Raw genomic sequence first — 17,942 nt, 5'->3', positions numbered from 1 at the left:
TCTTTTTAGCTATGAGTTCAAGTTTACAGTAGTCTGTAAACTTGGATATCTCATGAATATCCTGCTAGCACCTCCAACTCAACACATCTAAAATCAAACTCATGATTGTCCGTCCCATACCCATTCCATTTTTTATATTCTTTATTCCCAGCTCATCTTTCCAGTTACTAAAGCTGGAAAACTTAGTCATATGTGAATCATTCTCTCCCTCCCCTCCACTCCTTCAGTCAGTCAGCTGCCTGGGCATGCTTATTTTAATACCTCTGCCATAGACTCATGTATTAATTTATTCTTTTTGTTTGTTTGTTTAGAATAATGATTATGAAATATTTCAGGCAAAAAGGGTAGTAATAGAGAACAATAACATAATGCTAGTGTACTCAGCCTAGCTTAAGAAAAACTTGAAATATGAAATCCATTCAGATCCCATCCTTCTCTCCATACCAAGGGTAATCAACATTTAAAATTTAGTATTTATCATTCCCATGCAAGATTTATAGTTTTACTCCACATGTATCCATATATAGTACAGAATATAAGTCGGTATGTTTTTAAACTTTATATAAATGGTGGTATACTGTTTATCCTACTATAACTTTTTTTCACTCACTATTATTTTTGAGATTTATCCGTGATGAATCATCTTTCATTTATTTTAAATGTTATTTAATGAATATACCATAATTTATTAACCATTGTGCATTTTATTGTATATAATGTGTACACATATATACACACACATTTGTATATATAATAAATATGTGTGTGTATAATTGCTTTTATATTTTTACTCGACTGTAGAGTTGAAATGGAGTGATGACCTGGTGCAGCATTTCAGCCATTTTTTGGGTAATTGGAAAAATTCTATTCCTCAAGGCAGGTAAAAACTGTTTTCAATATTTTCTACAGTTCTATCCAACTTGCTCTCTGCCACTTCATTCTTTATTTTTTCCTCTTTCTCTTACCTCCTCTAACTAGGCCTTGGGCATTGTTGGCTCTTTTTGAGAATAGTTGGTAGATCTGTCTGGCTTATAGGATTAAAGGATAGAAAAATGGAATTCCCTGGCAGTCCAGTGGTTAGGACTCGGCGCCTCGGCCATGGCCCGGGGTTTGATCCCTGGTCAGGGAACTAAGATCCCACAAGCCACACCGTGCGGCCAAAAACAAACAAACAAAAAATTCCATTATAAGATAGAGATTTAATCATGAAATAAATTATGAATACACTTCATGTTGAAGGTTATTGTTCATCATTGAGGGACACCACAATTTAATGGCATCAGGTTTATTTTTAAGTATTATTAAAGTATATATATACTTTTTTATAATAATCTTTTTTAAAAAAATAAATAAATTTATTTATTTATTTATTTTTGGCTGCGTTGGGTCTTCGTTGCTGCGCGCGGGCTTTCTCTGGTTGCGGCAAGCAGGGGCTACTCTTCGTTGCGGTGCGCGGGCTTCTCATTGCGGTGGCTTCTCTTGTCGTAGAGCATGGGCTCTAGGTACGCGGGCTTCAGTAGTTGCCGCACGTGGGCTCAGTAGCTGTGATTCGCGGGCTCTAGAGCACAGGCTCAGTAGTTGTGGCGCACGGGCTTAGTTGCTCCGCGGCATGTGGGATCTTCCCAGACCAGGGATCAAACCCGTGTCTCTTGCATTGGCAGGCGGATTCTTAACCACTGCACCACCAGGGAAGTCCCTAAAGTATATTTTTAAGTGTTAATATTTTTAAGTAAAGCTACCTCGTAAGTTTGCTAACTTACGACCAAGAGAATTTCTAGCATTTTTATATTATTCTAAGAAAGATAATTCACAAGATACTTTCTAGCACTTTATATTCTTCTAAGACAGATTATTAACAAGGTAGAAATGCATAATCCATCTTTTCTTAGAAAATTGCAACAACTCAGAAATATGGCAGTGGACTAAGCTTCCTGGACTGACATGAAGATGACTTCAGAAGTGTTACGGATACTTAGAAAATTTAGAATACCCAGGGAAGTCAACAGCCTGAATGAAAAGAATGGGATTTCTTGAATTGTAAAAATATCAGTCCTTTTGTACCATGGTGGTATCATTGGTGTGGAGCTTGAATGAAAATGAGGGTCTAACTCACTTGGGAAAGTTGATCTTGAAAGAGGTGAACTATTATAAGGTCAAAGAAATTTTATCATACAGTATGTATTGGTTAATTGTAATTTTTTAATGCATCATTCATTTTCCCACAAGATAATTGTCTTGACAGTCTTTCTGCTTAGTATTAATTAAACATCCACAACGTGTTCAGTATTGGTTAGAGCATTCAATATATATGACCCCTAACACAAGGAGTTCACATTCTAAGACTTGCTTTAAAAATGATCTTCCTTATAAATATGTATGTTTGATCTACTTTATTGTGTTTCCTTTATCTTTTCTCTTTTCTTATTTTTTACATAACGGGTAAGTGAGTCTTTTCAGTTGATCATTTAAGAAGACTTGATATGTTGATTGGTGAGACTGACGCATGGGTTTGAAGCCTGACTCTGCCATTTAATTGAAAATGACACTGAGCAAGTCTCAAAACCTTGCTAGCCTCAGTTTCCTTATCTGTACAATGATGAACCTATGATACTTACCTTTTAGGGCTGTGAGGATTAAAGATGCAAAGGAGTTGGCACATAGCAAAAGCTCAAAAAGCTCTCCTTTTTGGTAGACTAAGTAAAAATAAGACAGGAGACATGGCTTTTGAGGTATATTTTTGAGAAAGTAGGGAAGATATGAAATATGAAGGGGGTTAAGTACACCTAGTCAATGTCAACTAGAATGCTTCTGAAATATGATTACATAAGTAGAACAAACTTGAAGATTTTTGAAATCCAGTGTACACAAGCTAAAGAGATTCAGAGGTGGGTAAAAGGAGGGTCACAATCATAGCAACAAATTTTATGTTAAATAGACATTGACTTAGGTGGAACTATACAAAATTGCCACCTTTTTAGACAAAAAATGGGTGAATATTGGCAATTTAATATTGTTCACTTAATAGATGTTCAGAAGGGAAGAAAGGCAGTAGGGGCTGTGAAGGAAAGGGCAGAGCCCTTTAGCTGTGGTGCAGTTAACCAGGGCTGTCACTGTTTTTAATACAGAATGGTTAGGCTCCTGCAGATGTGAATCAAGTATTATTTAGTGCCCTCTTCTCTCTGTAGAGAAAAAGGGGATTGAAGGTGTGTGAAGATGTCATGCCAGTGGGTTTATAGAAGTCTTTGAGGCCCTTTGACATTCATCACGGTTTCCAAAGGATTTAACTTACAAAAACACAAATAAGATTTAAAAAAATAAGTGAGGAAATTGACAAAAAAGGGAAAATAAAGTGACATTCAGATCTCCTGCTCTGATGTAAACAGTGACCAGCATAGAGCTTCCTCAAATCATCTTTGGAAAGGAGAAAGTATAAATAATATCCAGCACAGCACTTCCCTTCTTGATAAGCAACTGCAATTTCTGAGTTCCTATGTAATGTAGCAGTAAGTGCCATTGAGAGGCCGTCTTCTACCGAAAAACAAATATCTTTTAATTAACACAAATTGTATTTCAAGATTTGACTACAGTACTGGAATAGCTAAGAAAAGATGTTCTTTCCAGAGACTACCTTCATTTCCAGTCTTCTTAAGATATTCCATGACAATAACTCTTTTCAGTGTGGTCTGAGCAGGTCCTCTGAATCTGATTATGTAGTAGTGATACTTTTGGTATATGTGTCTCTTAAAAGCATTGCATTAAAAGCAGAATAGTTAGCTCTGGTAGGTTATTATTTCTTCAGTTAGATTAGATGAAGTGTTTTTGCATCTTGTCAGAATGGTCTATGGACCAAAAATGTTTGAAAATGATTTTTTCATTTCCATTTGTCAACTGGTATCAGTGAGGAAATGAACTGAATTTCTGTGGCCAAGTACTTTGCTTTCTATGGGTGGCTAGACTTAAGACTTTGTGAAAGGGGCATGGAGGTAGTATGCTTAGACTCATAAAACACATCCCCAACTCCTAGAAAAACACCTGAAAATGTCTGAAGTATCTCTTCTAGGGAAAGAGCTATTCTCTATCCACTACATCCATGTAAGTAGAAAGAGTGACAATACTGTGACTTCCCTCCCTCTCTCCCACTCCATTTGTTTTCACTTGTCCTCCCCTGAAGCCTCCCATCCCTCTTTTTCTTCTTCAAAAATCAGCTTATTCTATAACACTTTAATTTTCCTTTAGAATTTAAGTGTAAAATGGTACAGGGTTTATACAATTTACTTTAAAAAGTGATTCTTCTACTTATGAGACAAAAGTTCTCACTGTTAGAAGACATCAACTTCATTCTTAGATTTAGAATTTCAAGTCTTGTTTTTGCATGTTTGTGGTTTTTAGGTCATTTCCCTGGAAATTCCATCTTTTGTACAATTAAGTGCCCATTAACCATGCAATGTTTCTGATCCTATGAGAAGATGAAAATATAAAAACTGAGATGCAAGCTCTGTCTCTCATAATTCTTAAATTCTTTTCAGTTAGCGCACACAAAATCTAGTTCAAGTGCTTGGGCTTTACAACTCCAGCCCCCAGCACAAGTTTATTTACGAAACAAATATAATCATCACAGTTGGAACACTAATTCTCGGAGTCAGATTTCTAACAAAAAGCGTATGGTGGACAGCATTTCTACCTCTTGAGCTTAACCTCTCTCTTGGCAATTAGATCTAAAGGTAATAGGCAGAGATGTCTCTTAGTTGGCAAAACACACACACACACACACACACACACACATAAAACTTGAGTATTTCTCCCACCCAGGATGACATCAGGATGTCAAGGATGCCAAAGAGCTAAGGAGTGTTAACCTAATCCAGTAAGCGAAACGGGATTTTGAATTAAAGTATAACTAAAATGTTCCAAGAAAAAAAAAATACTTCGCTGAGATTCACTATTTTAAAAATGCTGGCAATTATTGATGGGCTTTTTCAGATATTTCACTTGTTACCAAGTCGATTAAGAAGCAGGGAATAATTTATGTTTGTGCAACAAAATGCTTATGTGGGTGAAAAAAAATTTTTTTTTAAAGGATCCTGTCCCTTTGAATATACGCACTACGTATTAAATGAAATATATTTGTCTGCTTTGGTGCCACTGGCCAGAATGAAAGCTCTCCTATCTGTGAGGTGAATTCAGATTTCTTTTCTGTTTAAAATGCCTGCTTCCAGTATATGTAAAAGTGGGAGACTGGCTGGGAAACCAGGGGCTAAGGGGGATGGGAACGAGATGGCTCAGACTGAATCTAAGAGCTGAACGTGTGTGGGAGAAAATCCTCCTCCAGCCTCGGAGGGGGTGTCTCCCCCAATACCAGCTCCCTCCTCCCGGGCTCGCGGGGCGGGCCCGGTTTGCTCAGTAGCAGCAGCGGTCGCAGCAGCAGCCCCGGGGCTGAGCGGCGGCGGCCTCCTGGCAGCGCAGGGAAGCAGAGGCTCCGAGAGCGCCCTGGGGAGATCCGGCTGCCGCCGGGATGGAGGAAGCGTCGAGTGGAGCCGGATCCTCCGGGGACGGATTTCCTCCCCAGTTCAGCCCCCCTACAGCTTGCTGGGGTCTGCTCCGAGCGCCTGTAAGGTGGAAGACGCCTTCGCCTCGGCCTGGCAGCGGCAGCCGGCGAACTAGGCGGCCACAGCGGGGTAACAGGCGAGCCGTGGCCGCTCTCGGGAACCTTCGCCGCCACGACCGCTCATTGTCTCTCCCCTTCCACCCGGGGGGCAAACAGGAAGCGCGCCGCCTGGCCGAGTGACGAACGGGCATCCGGGCCAATGAGCACTGCCTACGAAGAGCGTGGTAGCGAATGAGCGCGGAGAAGAGGGGCGGAACTTCCGGGCGGGCTGTCACCCTCTTCCCCCCTTTTGGGCTGGAGGCTCCACCTTTTGTGTTTCCCGCACAGTCAATCAAAATAGGAAAAAAAATCCCCGGACCGCTCCGGCCGTGTCCGCCGCCGCTTCCCGCATCCTCTCCCGCCGCCGCCGCCTTCGCTCCTCACCATGTGTAAGGCGGCGGGGAGCCCCGCCTGAGGTGCCCTAAACACACTATGACCGGTACGTAAAGCCGAGAGAGAGCAACCCTTGCTGCTGCCGCCGCCGCCGCTACCGCCGACCACAGCCAGCCGGGGGCCACCGCCGCCGGCTCCCGGCCCCCTGTGTGCGACCGAGTGTCTGTGAGAGGCAGAAAGCCGCACTCCCCTCCGCCTCCCTCCCCTCCCCGCCAGCTACCGTCCACCCCTCAAGCCCCAGCAACGCAGTGTCCCCGCCGGGCCCGGGGCTGGCGGCCCGGGCCGCCGGGAGCGCATCCCCCTGTGTGCGGGCGCGGGCGGCGGGCGGGCGTGTGAGTGACTGACGGTGCGAGAGGAGCGAGCGCGAGTGAGAGCGAGCGGCGCGAAGGGAAAGGGGAGGAGAGGAGAGGAGAGGGGGCAGGGGCAGCGCGGGGAGGAGGAGGAGGAGGGAAAGAGGAGGAGGAGGGTTACAGGCAGCGGCGGGCGGGGGCAGCAGCAGGAGGGGAGGAGGGAGCAGCCGCCGCCGCCGCCGGGGGGCGGGTGGGGGAGGGGAAGGGGACTCGGTCCGGGCTTTCGGAGTAATTTCGCCTCGGCCCGCGGGCCCCCTCCCTCTCCTCCACCCGCCTTCCTCCCCACCCCCACCCCCCCGCGCTGTGCCTGCAGCTCCCGAAAAGCCCGTGAAACAAGAGGAAATGGCTGCCTTGGACGTGGACAGCGGCGGCGGCGGCGGCCACGGCGAGTATCTGCAGCAGCAGCAGCACGGAAACGGCGCGGTGGCGGCGGCGGCGGCCCAGGTGAGGAGCGGCTTAGCCCCGGCCCGGCTCCCCCCTCGCGCCGCTTTCTCCTCCCCTCGCCTCTCCCCTCCCTCCGCGCTTCTCTCCTCCCCTCCCCCCGCCCCGGGAGCTGCCCGCCCGAGGCGCCAACGCTCCGACCCCGCCCGCGCTCCCCCGCCCGCCGTCTTTTTGTGTGTGAGTGTGTGTGTGTGTGTATGTGAGTGAGAGAGTGTGAGTGTGTGTGAGCGTGCGCCCTCCCGGGGGTGGGTTCCGGGCGGAAGGTGGAGGCCCGGCGCGCGGCCCGCCGCCCGCCTTCCCGCGGACGGTGGAGCCCGTGTGCGTGCGAGCCGGAGGGCGCGAGCCGGAGGCGAGGAGGAGGAGGAGAGCGCGGGCTGGCGCTCGCCCGGGTGCAGCCTGCGAGGCCCGAGTCGCACTTCCTGTGCGAGCGCGGCCCGGCCCTAACCGCCGCCCCCTCCCCCTGTCTCCCTCTCTGAACCCGCCCATCGGGGGTAGGACACTCAGCCGTCACCGCTCGCTCTGCTGGCCGCTACCTGCAGCAAGATAGGGCCACCATCGCCGGGCGACGACGAGGAGGAGGCGGCCGCCGCAGCCGGGGCCCCCGCCGCCGCCGGAGCGGTAAGTCTCGCGCGCGGCCCGCCCCCGCCGAGGCCCTGCGCCCGCCATCCCGGGCCCGCGGCGCGCCCGCCATCCCGCCCGAAAGGCCTCCCCGGGGCCCGCGCCTTCCCGGAGAGGGACGCTCGCGCGGCCGGGGCGTCCTTTCCTGCTCTTTCGCATGCTTGTTCGGATTAGAAGCCAGACCAGACTTTCTCTACATTGTCACTGCGGCACCTCCATCCGAATTCACTACAAAATGAAGTCTGAGAGGGTGGGGGTAGAGGACTCCAAAATGGATGTTAGAGCAATTCATATCAGTGCTGAAAACTCCTTCGCCGAGCACTACGGAAATTTCAGGCACAGCCTATCGGCCATAGATAGTATCAGCTACGGAGGCAGTGTCTTCAGTTTCTAGCATTTTTTGGACTCGGGGCTTTTCCTGCTGGAAGTTACTAGATCTTACTGATTTAAGTGTTAAATCGTTTTTTTAAAAAAAGGAACGAAGGTTTACTCTTTGAATTACTCTTTTGTGTACAAGAATGAACACTTGAATACTTTTTGAGTGCTTTTTTGGTGGCCATTCTAAATTGTCGAATTTTAGTTTTTGCAGACTACTTAAATTTACAGTAATTTTTCATAAATGGAGTTTAAGTGACCGTTGAAATCGGCGAAGTTACTTAGTACTTTGGCTTTTGAAATTGAATAGGTATACCAGTGTTAGAAGCAAAAGTACGTGTATGGAATTATATCAATATTTACATGAATGCTAATGCATACCATACTTAGTTGGCAAAGCTATATTTTCATTTTATTGTGATTGCCAGTCTGATAAGATGTGGTGGGATTCTCTTTATAGGGTTTTTAGTTTGTCGGGGGCAGGGGGAGGAGCTGGTCAGTGTTACAGGAGGGCTTCATACCAATTAGCTAGGAACTGTTTATAAGACTATTGTGAATTTTATATTCGTTTGAATCTTTGTTGTTGCATTAGTTTAGCATGTAGATGTGTTCACTTATTAAAATAATTGAAACTTCTCCCATCATTTTTGCGTGTTTTTTTTTTTTTAATGTGGATTATGGGAATCTGTGTCATGATATTTTGAATTGTCACTGTGGACAAAAAAGTTTGATATTTGATATAGTCTGCAGGAAATTCTTAGTATTCCAAGGCATTAAAAGTGACGCTAATGTTAAGCTATATTGTTAAATATTGTATTTGTAATTTTAGTGTTTGAAATTATACTGTAGAGGGATGTGAGTAGATTTAATGACTTAAAAGTATGATTTTAGGTTTTGTCCTTTTGTAAGCAGATTAAAATGTAAAGGCTTAAAATCATGTATGTGAGAGGCATTGTTACTTTTAAACAAATTTATGGACTGGTAAACCTCTTTAATGAACTATATCCCGTTAGGCCCACAGTGCCACAAAAAAAAAAAAAAAAAAGTTTATCTTAAAAAAACCATTGCATGAGTAAAATTGTAAAGCAGATTGCTTCTACTTATCTTTTTTAATCTTTCAAATAGAACAAAAAACTTTTTGTAACTGCAACTTACCAAGTTTAGATATCAGCTCAGTGATTGCGGGAGGAGAGAAGTGAAGGAGGAAGTTACAGGTAAAAAATATGTATATGTACATGAGTCTCACCCAAAGAATAGAATACTGTCTCCAACCTTACCCTTCTGTGGCCATATACTTGTAGGGAAGTTGTTTCCATGCCTCTTCAGCTCCTCTGAACTGCCAAATCTCTACTGACATCACATTTCCCGCCAGATGAACATGAACCAGAATCAGCCTGAGCATTTTTTCTTTGTATGTTTGGTACCTGTGCATAACATTTTTCACTGAGTAAAAATTAGTAAGACTGCTTGAGTATGTTTGCCTTAGTGAATGGGAAAATTATTTTTCCAGTTCAAAGATGAATTTTAGACATGGACATCTCAGAAAATGAAAGAATTTAAGTGATTTCATAGTAGTTTTCCCCACTTAAAAATGTGTTTGGATAATGTTACTTTATTCAAATTGCTGGGAATTATGAGAGGTTTAGGGAGAGATTTTTTGGAGCTGTGCTTTTTAAAAATTTTATTTTGGGTTTATTTCATATTTACACAAAAGTTGCAAAGATAGAACAACTGAGAGGTACCTTTTACCTTTCACCCAGCTTCCTCTAATGTTAATATAACCATGGTACATTTGTCAAAACTAGGAGATTAACAATGGTACAGTGTTATTAGCTAAACTATAGACTTTATTCTGATATCACCATTTTTTCACTAATGCCCATTTTCTGTTCCAGGATCCAGTTCAGGATACCACATTGCATATAGTATTGTTGTGTTTAAAACCAAGGGGAAATAAACACATAAAATGCAACTTTATACTAGTTTAGTTGGGCATTTTAAGATTAAAAGGGCATTGAAAAGCCAATAGCTGTACTGCAGATTTGCTTTACATATTTTCAATTTAGAATTTGTTAGAGTATAATACGTGTTCATCGTGGATCCTGGCCAAGAGTGTTTGGTTACCCTCAGTACAGAGCTGAATAGATCTAATCACAAAGCAGTCTCACCTGTTATGTCCCACAGCGTGAACTCTCAAAATTGGTTTGATGGCAAGACTCTTTTATACTTATTATTAAAAGTTGTGTAGTTTTAGTAATAGATCAAGGTATAGAAAAAGTAGACCTTTATGAGATATTAACTTGTCCAATCTACATTTGTGTGAACCTGTGAATTACTAATTTGCTTATGTCGTTTGTAATTCAGTGTGATAAATTGAACAAGTAAATATTATGAAAGGCATTGCCTGAATTTCAGTTTAACTTGTAAATTTAGTGTTCATTTATTACGTAAATGTTGGTAAACTATAAAGTGAATAATAGCTTATTTCAAAAAAAGGTTATTTTGGCTGTTATTTCAAATAAGACTTACACTGTCATTGTAAGGAATTCATTAGGTAATTGTTTTTGTATCTGCAGTCTGTGTTCTTTACTGTTCCTTTGAAGATTTTAAGAAACTTTAGTACTTGCCTAAGAGTGGTTCTTAAGTTTGTTTTCACTTTAGCTTCACACTTGTTTCCAGTTATATTCTTTCCTTGCCCATTTCTGGCTTTCATAAAGCCATTAACTGAGAGGTTAATAATCCTTTCTAAATGTGATGTAATAAGGTGGTATGAAGTTTATTTTTTTCCTTTACACAGGTGTTATGGAGAAGATATCCTTGGATGTTGTGTGTGTGTGTGTGTGTGTGTGTGTGTGTCTCCCCATTTTATGCCTGGTTGTAGTGAATTTGCTATAGCAGTGTCCCAGGGCTACTCTTGGATGTGGTCTTTTTTACCTTGTGATTATGTGTTTGTATACAGAGGGAAGCTCGGATTACCTTCAATTACGACCTTTTACAGTAATGCCAGTGTCCATGTTAATTGGTTTTTTGTTTGTCAATAAGAATATTAGAATTACTGAGAGAAACACTGGTGGGTTTTTCTTTTAATGTCTAGGCTTAATGAAGAGGGTTATCTTGAATTCAAACCAAATACTAATTCTTGCCTGGGTTATGTGTTTTTATGTCTCCCTTCCTTTGTAGTGTTTCCAGTAGCCTAACATCACACATTTTAAAAAAATTAATTAATTAATTTATGGCTGCGTTGGGTGTTCGTTGCTGTGTGCGGGCTTTTCTCGAGTTGCGGTGAGCAGGGGCTACTGTTCGTTGTGGTGCGTGGGCTTCTCATTGCGGTGGCTTCTCTTGTTTTGGAGCAAGGGCTCTGAGCACGTGGGCTTCAGTAGTTGTGGCTCATGGGCTCTAGAGCGCAGGCTCAGTAGTTGTGGCGCACGAGCTTAGTTGCTCCATGTCTTGTGGGATCTTCCCGGACCAGGGCTTGAACCTGTGTCCCCTGCATTGGCAGGCGGATTCTTAACCACTGCGCCACCGGGGAAGCCCCATCACACATTCTTAAAACTTTTTTTTGGTCTCAGATTCTAATTTATCTATTTTTTTTGGTATGCTGCTGATGAAATTTCTCTTACAAATGAATGGTTTTAGTAGGCTTTGTAGTTTTGAAATATTTGGGGCTTATTCATTGTGGAATTGGTTTAAAATTGGTGTAGAGTTTTTCATTGAAGACTGTAATATCTCAAGGTCGGTTTTATTGATTGATTTTTCCTATCATTTCCTTTGCAATAATTTTAAAGTAAAATACTTTTATTCATTCAATAAGTATTTATTGATCATTATGCTAGGCACAATTAGATGTTTTTCAAATCTGTCTTCATAATCTTAGTTATCATAGGGATACTTTAGGATTATATAGTGCTTTACAGTTCATGAAGCTTAACACTTTCTTTAGGATCTTATGACCCTGCAAGGTAATATTTTTCCCATAAGGTCCTGCTCTAAATCACACATAATTCCACGGTTCTAGCTAGGCTAGAACCCAGTTATGAATTTTTTCCTTTCTAGTGCAGGGTACTCCCTTCCTCTAAGCATTTATAGTCTTAGCTTGTATCATGGAAGTTTAGTATTCTTGCTTCAGTGTTCATAAATGTTTTTTATATATGCTTTTAACCTTAGGTTTACTCAAAAAAGTTCAAGTACATCATTTTGTTCTAGGTTTGGGGATTTCCCTTCAATTAATGGCCTGCATTGTTGGGAAAAGTGGTACTGTAGTTTATTTTTATTTAGCTTCTGGAGAAGGGGGTTCTTGGGTACTATTTATTCAGACTTGTCATTTGAGTAGTTGTATTTATTTTCAAGGAATTTCTTGAATTAGAAAGCTGTTCACTTATGGTTGAATGTCTGCTCTTATTAAGATTTTGTTTAAAAAAAATACTCAGATGCCATAAATTTGACTTTTTATTTTAAGGATGATGAAGAGACAAAATGCCAGTACAGTTGTCTCTCTATATCTGTGGGTTCTGCATCCTTGGAGGTCTGCCTGTAGTATACATTTTATGTAAGGGAATTGAGCATGGGGGATTTTGGTATCTGCAGGGTCCTGGAACCAATCCCCTGGGGATACCTACGGATGACTGCATTGTAAAATTAATTTGTATGTAAGATACTATATTCTTTGATATAAGTTGAAAAATTGTATATTTAATGCTGGTCAGAAAAAATTCAAGGTTGATTCTCCAAAGGTGAACAATAACCTTAAGAAGATAAGAATGGGATTTGAAGCACTACACTTTAGTGTAGATTTCAGTATAGAGGATAGATTTAAATATCTTTAGTTTATTTAAAATGCCAAGAGACTGAAGTGAAACATGAATTGTCACTCTAATATAGGGAAAGATGACTTAAGCTTGTAATTTTTATACCAGGTAGAATTTGAAGAATGTAGGCTACTTTTAAAGTCTGGTGCTTCATTTTAACAATTTAAGTTTGATAAGTTTAAATGTTTGTGTTTAAAAGATAGATCACTATTTTAGTTCAGTCCTGGACATTTGTACTGGGTCCTACGGTTTCTCTGCCTTTATTGTTTTCAGCCTTTCAGTCTCCTTCACTAGGTCTTAGTTTATCTTTATAAAGCCACAGATCTGATTGTGCCACTCACTTGCCTCAAAACCTTTTATAGCTTTCATTCACTATCTGTAGGATAAAGTCCAAACTCCTTAGTAGGACCTGTGAAACCATTTACTACAGGCCCTGATAAAAATGTCTAGTTCTGTTCCCCATTACTCTTTCTATGAGTATGAATGTTTTCTGGATCCTCTCTTGAACTCCAAACTACACATTATTTTTTTAGAGTCTCTTAAAAGTCTGTGACTTTATTTCTATACCTTGTTAATGACTGTATTTCTGCTTCCTAACCACCCACAGTGAAATCTTAAATTTTATCCACAATTACTTAAAAAACTCTTATGTGAAATCTTTTTTTTTCATTTTCCTATGTTCCCCCAAAGTGTTTTGATCATATGCCTAGTGTACACCACTATTCACATAGTAGTAGCTTGTGTGTGTATGTCTGCTTGGATAGATTGTGAACCACTTGAAGATGAGCTTGTATATCTCATGGGCTTACTCATCCTTATTTCCTCTTGTCAGATAGGCTCAGGTGTCTTGAATGGAGTCATTACACTGTGGTTCATTTATTGAAATATATACTCTTCAACTGTGTGTGCACATGAAAATTAGGTAGTGAGTCTCCTTAAGAAATTTTTAGGTTCATCTGGTCTGCAATATTTGTATTAAATTTTGTGGAATGGTTTACGTTGAGAGAACAGTATTTGTCTTAACCTTTTTTTTTATGGTCACAGACCCCCTTTGAGAATATGAAGAGACTCTAGATACCATTGCCCACCCCCGCACCTAGGCCCTCTATCAAAAAGTTGGTATGCTATTTTAGAGGATTTAAAGATCCCTTGAATCCCAGGCATGGATCCTAGGTTGAGAATTCTGGGCTAGATATGCTCATGTTCTCATTGTCTAGTGGTGTGTGGAGTTATAGGAAATCATATACAGATCTAGAAGGAAATGGGTTAGGGATGGCATTATTTTGATGGTGATTAATTCATATAGGGTCTCATTCCCCATGTCTTTACTCCTGGTCTTAGTGGGAGACAAGTATGGTATAGTATTTAAGAGCCTGGCTTCTGGAGTTAGACTGGCTTAGTTTTAAATCCTGTTTTGGCCATTTGATAGCTGTGTGATTTTGTCTCTCAATTTTGTCATCTGTGATATGGGGATAGTCATAATAATACCTCATAGGATAGTTGTAAGCAACAGGTGATATAATCTTATAAATCCCTATCATGGTTCTTGGCATATAAAAGTGGTCCTTGGCATATAGAAGAACGGTTCAAATGTTACATGTTACTGGTATTATTCCTTAAAAAATTTACCCTTTGACATTGATTTGTTGGGTTTTATTGCTTTCTACTTTCCTCCATTGCTATTTTTCTAGTCTTGTCTAATCCATAAAATATGGAGATGGTACCTGAGATTCTAGCAGGTCACAGAATACAAAATGTATATGTCTAGCATTCTACTGCAAACTTAGGTAGAAATGGTAAAGCAACAGTCTATATCCTCCAACTTTTAGATTCTAGAAAAACCTTTCAGGTGGGCTGACTTTGCAGTGGTGGTCACAGGGCAATAACCTTTCCTCATTAAAATTTTTTAAGGTCTCATATTTTTTTTAGTAGTTATGGGAAAAGTAAAGAATTTGATGGCTCACTAAAGGAATCGCCCTCACCCTGAGTTTACTCTGGAGTACCTTAATACATGCCATGAAAGAGTAGCTTTAATTGTTTGATTTAAGGTTGATAGCTAACTTTTTCTAACTCAGGGAACTGATGACACTGCTCTGATATTTCTTTTTTGTACGCAAATGTAATGCACCTGATTTAGTGGTATGTTTTTAGTGAGTTTTATACCTTTTGAACTCTGTTCAGTGAGGTATGTTTGGTTTGAGCTGTCCATAATCTTTTCTCTAGCTACTTCTACTTTTATTTATTTATTTTTAACTGTAGATCATAGGTGAGGGATTAGAAAATCAGTTGGTACTCATAAAACAAAGAATATTCTAATTGAACTTTTTTCCTGCTCAAATAGCATGGGTTATGTTTGCAATAACTAACAAAATTGGAAATGATGATTATTGTAGTTTATATAGTACTTCTGTATTTGAGCTGTGTTGTGTTACTAAGAGAACTTTTATTTTCAGGTGGTAGGGTTTATATCAGTTTTTAGAGTTTTTTGAGGATTGGATTAAACGTACCGCAAATACATATCACATAACGTTTTTTGTTTTCTTTATCCAGACAGGTGATTTGGCTTCTGCACAGTTAGGAGGAGCACCAAACCGATGGGAGGTTTTGTCAGCCACACCTACAACTATAAAAGATGAAGCTGGTAATCTAGTACAGATTCCAAGTGCTGCTACTTCCAGTGGGCAGTATGTCCTTCCCCTTCAGAATTTGCAGAATCAGCAAATATTTTCAGTTGCACCAGGATCAGATTCATCAAATGGTACAGTGTCCAATGTTCAGTATCAAGTAATACCACAGATTCAGTCATCAGATGGTCAGCAGGTTCAGATTGGTTTCACAGGCTCTTCAGATAATGGGGGTATAAATCAAGAAAGTGGTCAAATTCAGATCATTCCTGGCTCTAATCAAACCTTGCTTGCCTCTGGAACACCTCCTGCTAATATCCAGAATCTCATACCACAGACTGGTCAAGTCCAGGTTCAGGGAGTTGCAATTGGTGGTTCATCTTTTCCTGGCCAAACCCAAGTAGTTGCTAATGTGCCTCTTGGTCTTCCAGGAAATATTACCTTTGTACCAATCAATAGTGTCGATCTAGATTCTTTGGGACTCTCGGGCAGTTCTCAGACAATGACCGCAGGCATTAATGCTGATGGACATTTGATAAACACAGGACAAGCTATGGATAGTTCAGACAATTCAGAAAGGACTGGTGAGCGGGTTTCTCCTGATATTAATGAAACTAATACTGATACAGATTTATTTGTGCCAACATCCTCTTCATCACAGTTGCCTGTTACTATAGATAGTACAGGTATATTACAACAAAATACAAATAGCTTGACTACTACTAGTGGGCAAGTCCATTCTTCAGATCTTCAGGGAAATTATATCCAGTCGCCTGTTTCTGAAGAGACACAGGCTCAGAATATTCAGGTTTCTACAGCACAGCCTGTTGTACAACATCTACAACTTCAAGAGTCTCAGCAGCCAACCAGTCAAGCCCAAATTGTGCAAGGTATTACACCACAGACAATCCATGGTGTGCAAGCCAGTGGTCAGAATATATCACAACAGGCTTTGCAGAATCTTCAGTTGCAGCTGAATCCTGGAACCTTTTTAATTCAGGCACAGACAGTGACCCCTTCTGGACAGATAACTTGGCAAACATTTCAAGTACAAGGGGTTCAGAACTTGCAGAATTTGCAAATACAGAATACTGCTGCCCAACAAATAACTTTGACGCCTGTGCAGACACTCACGCTTGGTCAAGTTGCAGCAGGTGGAGCCTTGACTTCAACTCCAGTTAGTCTAAGCACTGGTCAGTTGCCAAATCTACAGACAGTTACAGTAAACTCTATAGATTCTACTGGTATACAACTACACCCCGGAGAGAATGCTGACAGTCCTGCAGGTGAGTTTTCCAAGTCATGTCATGCTGTAGATAAGTTCAGTGAGGTGTTTATCAGCATCTGGCTATCTTTAAAGGTGATGATACATTTCCCTGTGTCTGTGTGAAAAGTCAACACCAAAATGTGTTCCAAATTGTTCTTCATTGAAAGATTGTAGTTTTTGAAGTCAAGGATTCATTTCTCTGTTACGCCAATTACATTTGTTGTTTTTCGTCACTTAGTTTTGTACTTTTTTTCATGTCTGATTGGTACTCTAAAGCATCACAAAATTTTTATTTCGCATGTAAGGTGTCTTGGCTGTTCTTGGTGTGATGTAAATTAAATGTTTTATGCCTTTTATTTGGTTGGGCAATCAGGTTGGTATAGTGAAAACATGGTACTGGGAGTAGGTACTGTTTATGCTGTCTCACCCATTAGCTAGCTGTGTGGTTTTGGCTAAGTTACTTTTTCTCTTGCAAACTCAGTTTTCTCAGCATGTAAAATGCGGCTGTTGGACTAGGTAACTATATCTAGGGTACCTTCTAGACCTGAAATTCTTCAGTTCTGTGATAGTTTATTCTTACAAGTGTGAAGTAGTCCTTAAACCTACCTGTGTTAGATATGTTATTATTGATAGTATGGGTAGAAATTTCGGAAGTCTACTCTTTGTTGTGTAAGAATTAAGTAATACATAATTACTTAATAATAAAAATATATAAATAATCTCTTTTAAAAGATAGTATCATCATTACCTTAGTGATGTTATTTATTTAGATAGTGTTTTATTGAATGTTTTGTTGTACACTAAATTCTTACTTTTACTCTTTTACTTCATTATTTGGGTTTTTGTGGAGATTGTGCTGTTACAACCTTCCACTGAGTCAGTGATTCTAAACTCTTAAATTGGGACACTTGGATTTAATTTTTTGAAGTAATGGTATTATCTTTTTTCTTTTGAGAAATTTGTGGTATATACTTAGAAAATGGGAATTGTCTGTACTTAGAAAGCCTTTAATTGCATTTGAGCCTTCTGAAGCTATGGTTTAGAGCAGCATTCTCAAAGTGTGGTCTGTGGATCTCTGAGGATCCCTGAGACCCCCTCAGAGGTCCTTGATATCAAACTACTTTTCATAATAATAGTACAATTTATTTGCCTTTTTTCTTGTATAGACATTTTCACCGATGGTGGCTAAAACTGCTGTGTCTTAGCACAAATCAAAGCTGTGATGCTAAACTGTACTAGAACTTGTATTCTTTATGACCATCCACTTGCAGTTAAAGAAAAATGCTAGCCAGCTTCACTGAACAATGACCTTGATGAACAAGTCAAAAGAGTTTTTTTTACTAAACCTTGACCCTTGAATGCTACATGTCCTTTTTAAAATAATAGCTTTATTGGAATATAATTCACATACTATAAAACTCACCC

At 40.8% G+C, this 17,942-nt stretch overlaps 1 protein-coding gene across 1 annotated transcript in view; it reads left to right on the top strand.

Annotated features, from left to right (window-relative positions):
* The first annotated feature begins 5,357 nt into the window (after window positions 1-5,357).
* Window positions 5,358-17,942, top strand: part of SP3 (Sp3 transcription factor) — a 57,109-nt gene continuing 44,524 nt past the window's right edge. The window contains exons 1-4 of the mRNA XM_061185038.1: window positions 5,358-6,083; window positions 6,701-6,831; window positions 7,324-7,446; window positions 15,177-16,536. Of these exons, the coding sequence (XP_061041021.1) occupies window positions 6,077-6,083; window positions 6,701-6,831; window positions 7,324-7,446; window positions 15,177-16,536 (1,621 nt within the window). The 5' untranslated portion in view covers window positions 5,358-6,076. The remainder of the gene's footprint in view (window positions 6,084-6,700; window positions 6,832-7,323; window positions 7,447-15,176; window positions 16,537-17,942) is intronic.

Source organism: Eubalaena glacialis, chromosome 1, assembly GCF_028564815.1.
Source record: "Eubalaena glacialis isolate mEubGla1 chromosome 1, mEubGla1.1.hap2.+ XY, whole genome shotgun sequence".
Lineage (NCBI taxonomy): Eukaryota > Metazoa > Chordata > Mammalia > Artiodactyla > Balaenidae > Eubalaena > Eubalaena glacialis.
The sequence above is the reverse complement of the archived record's forward strand: the minus strand, read 5'-3'. Positions and strand labels throughout refer to the sequence as shown.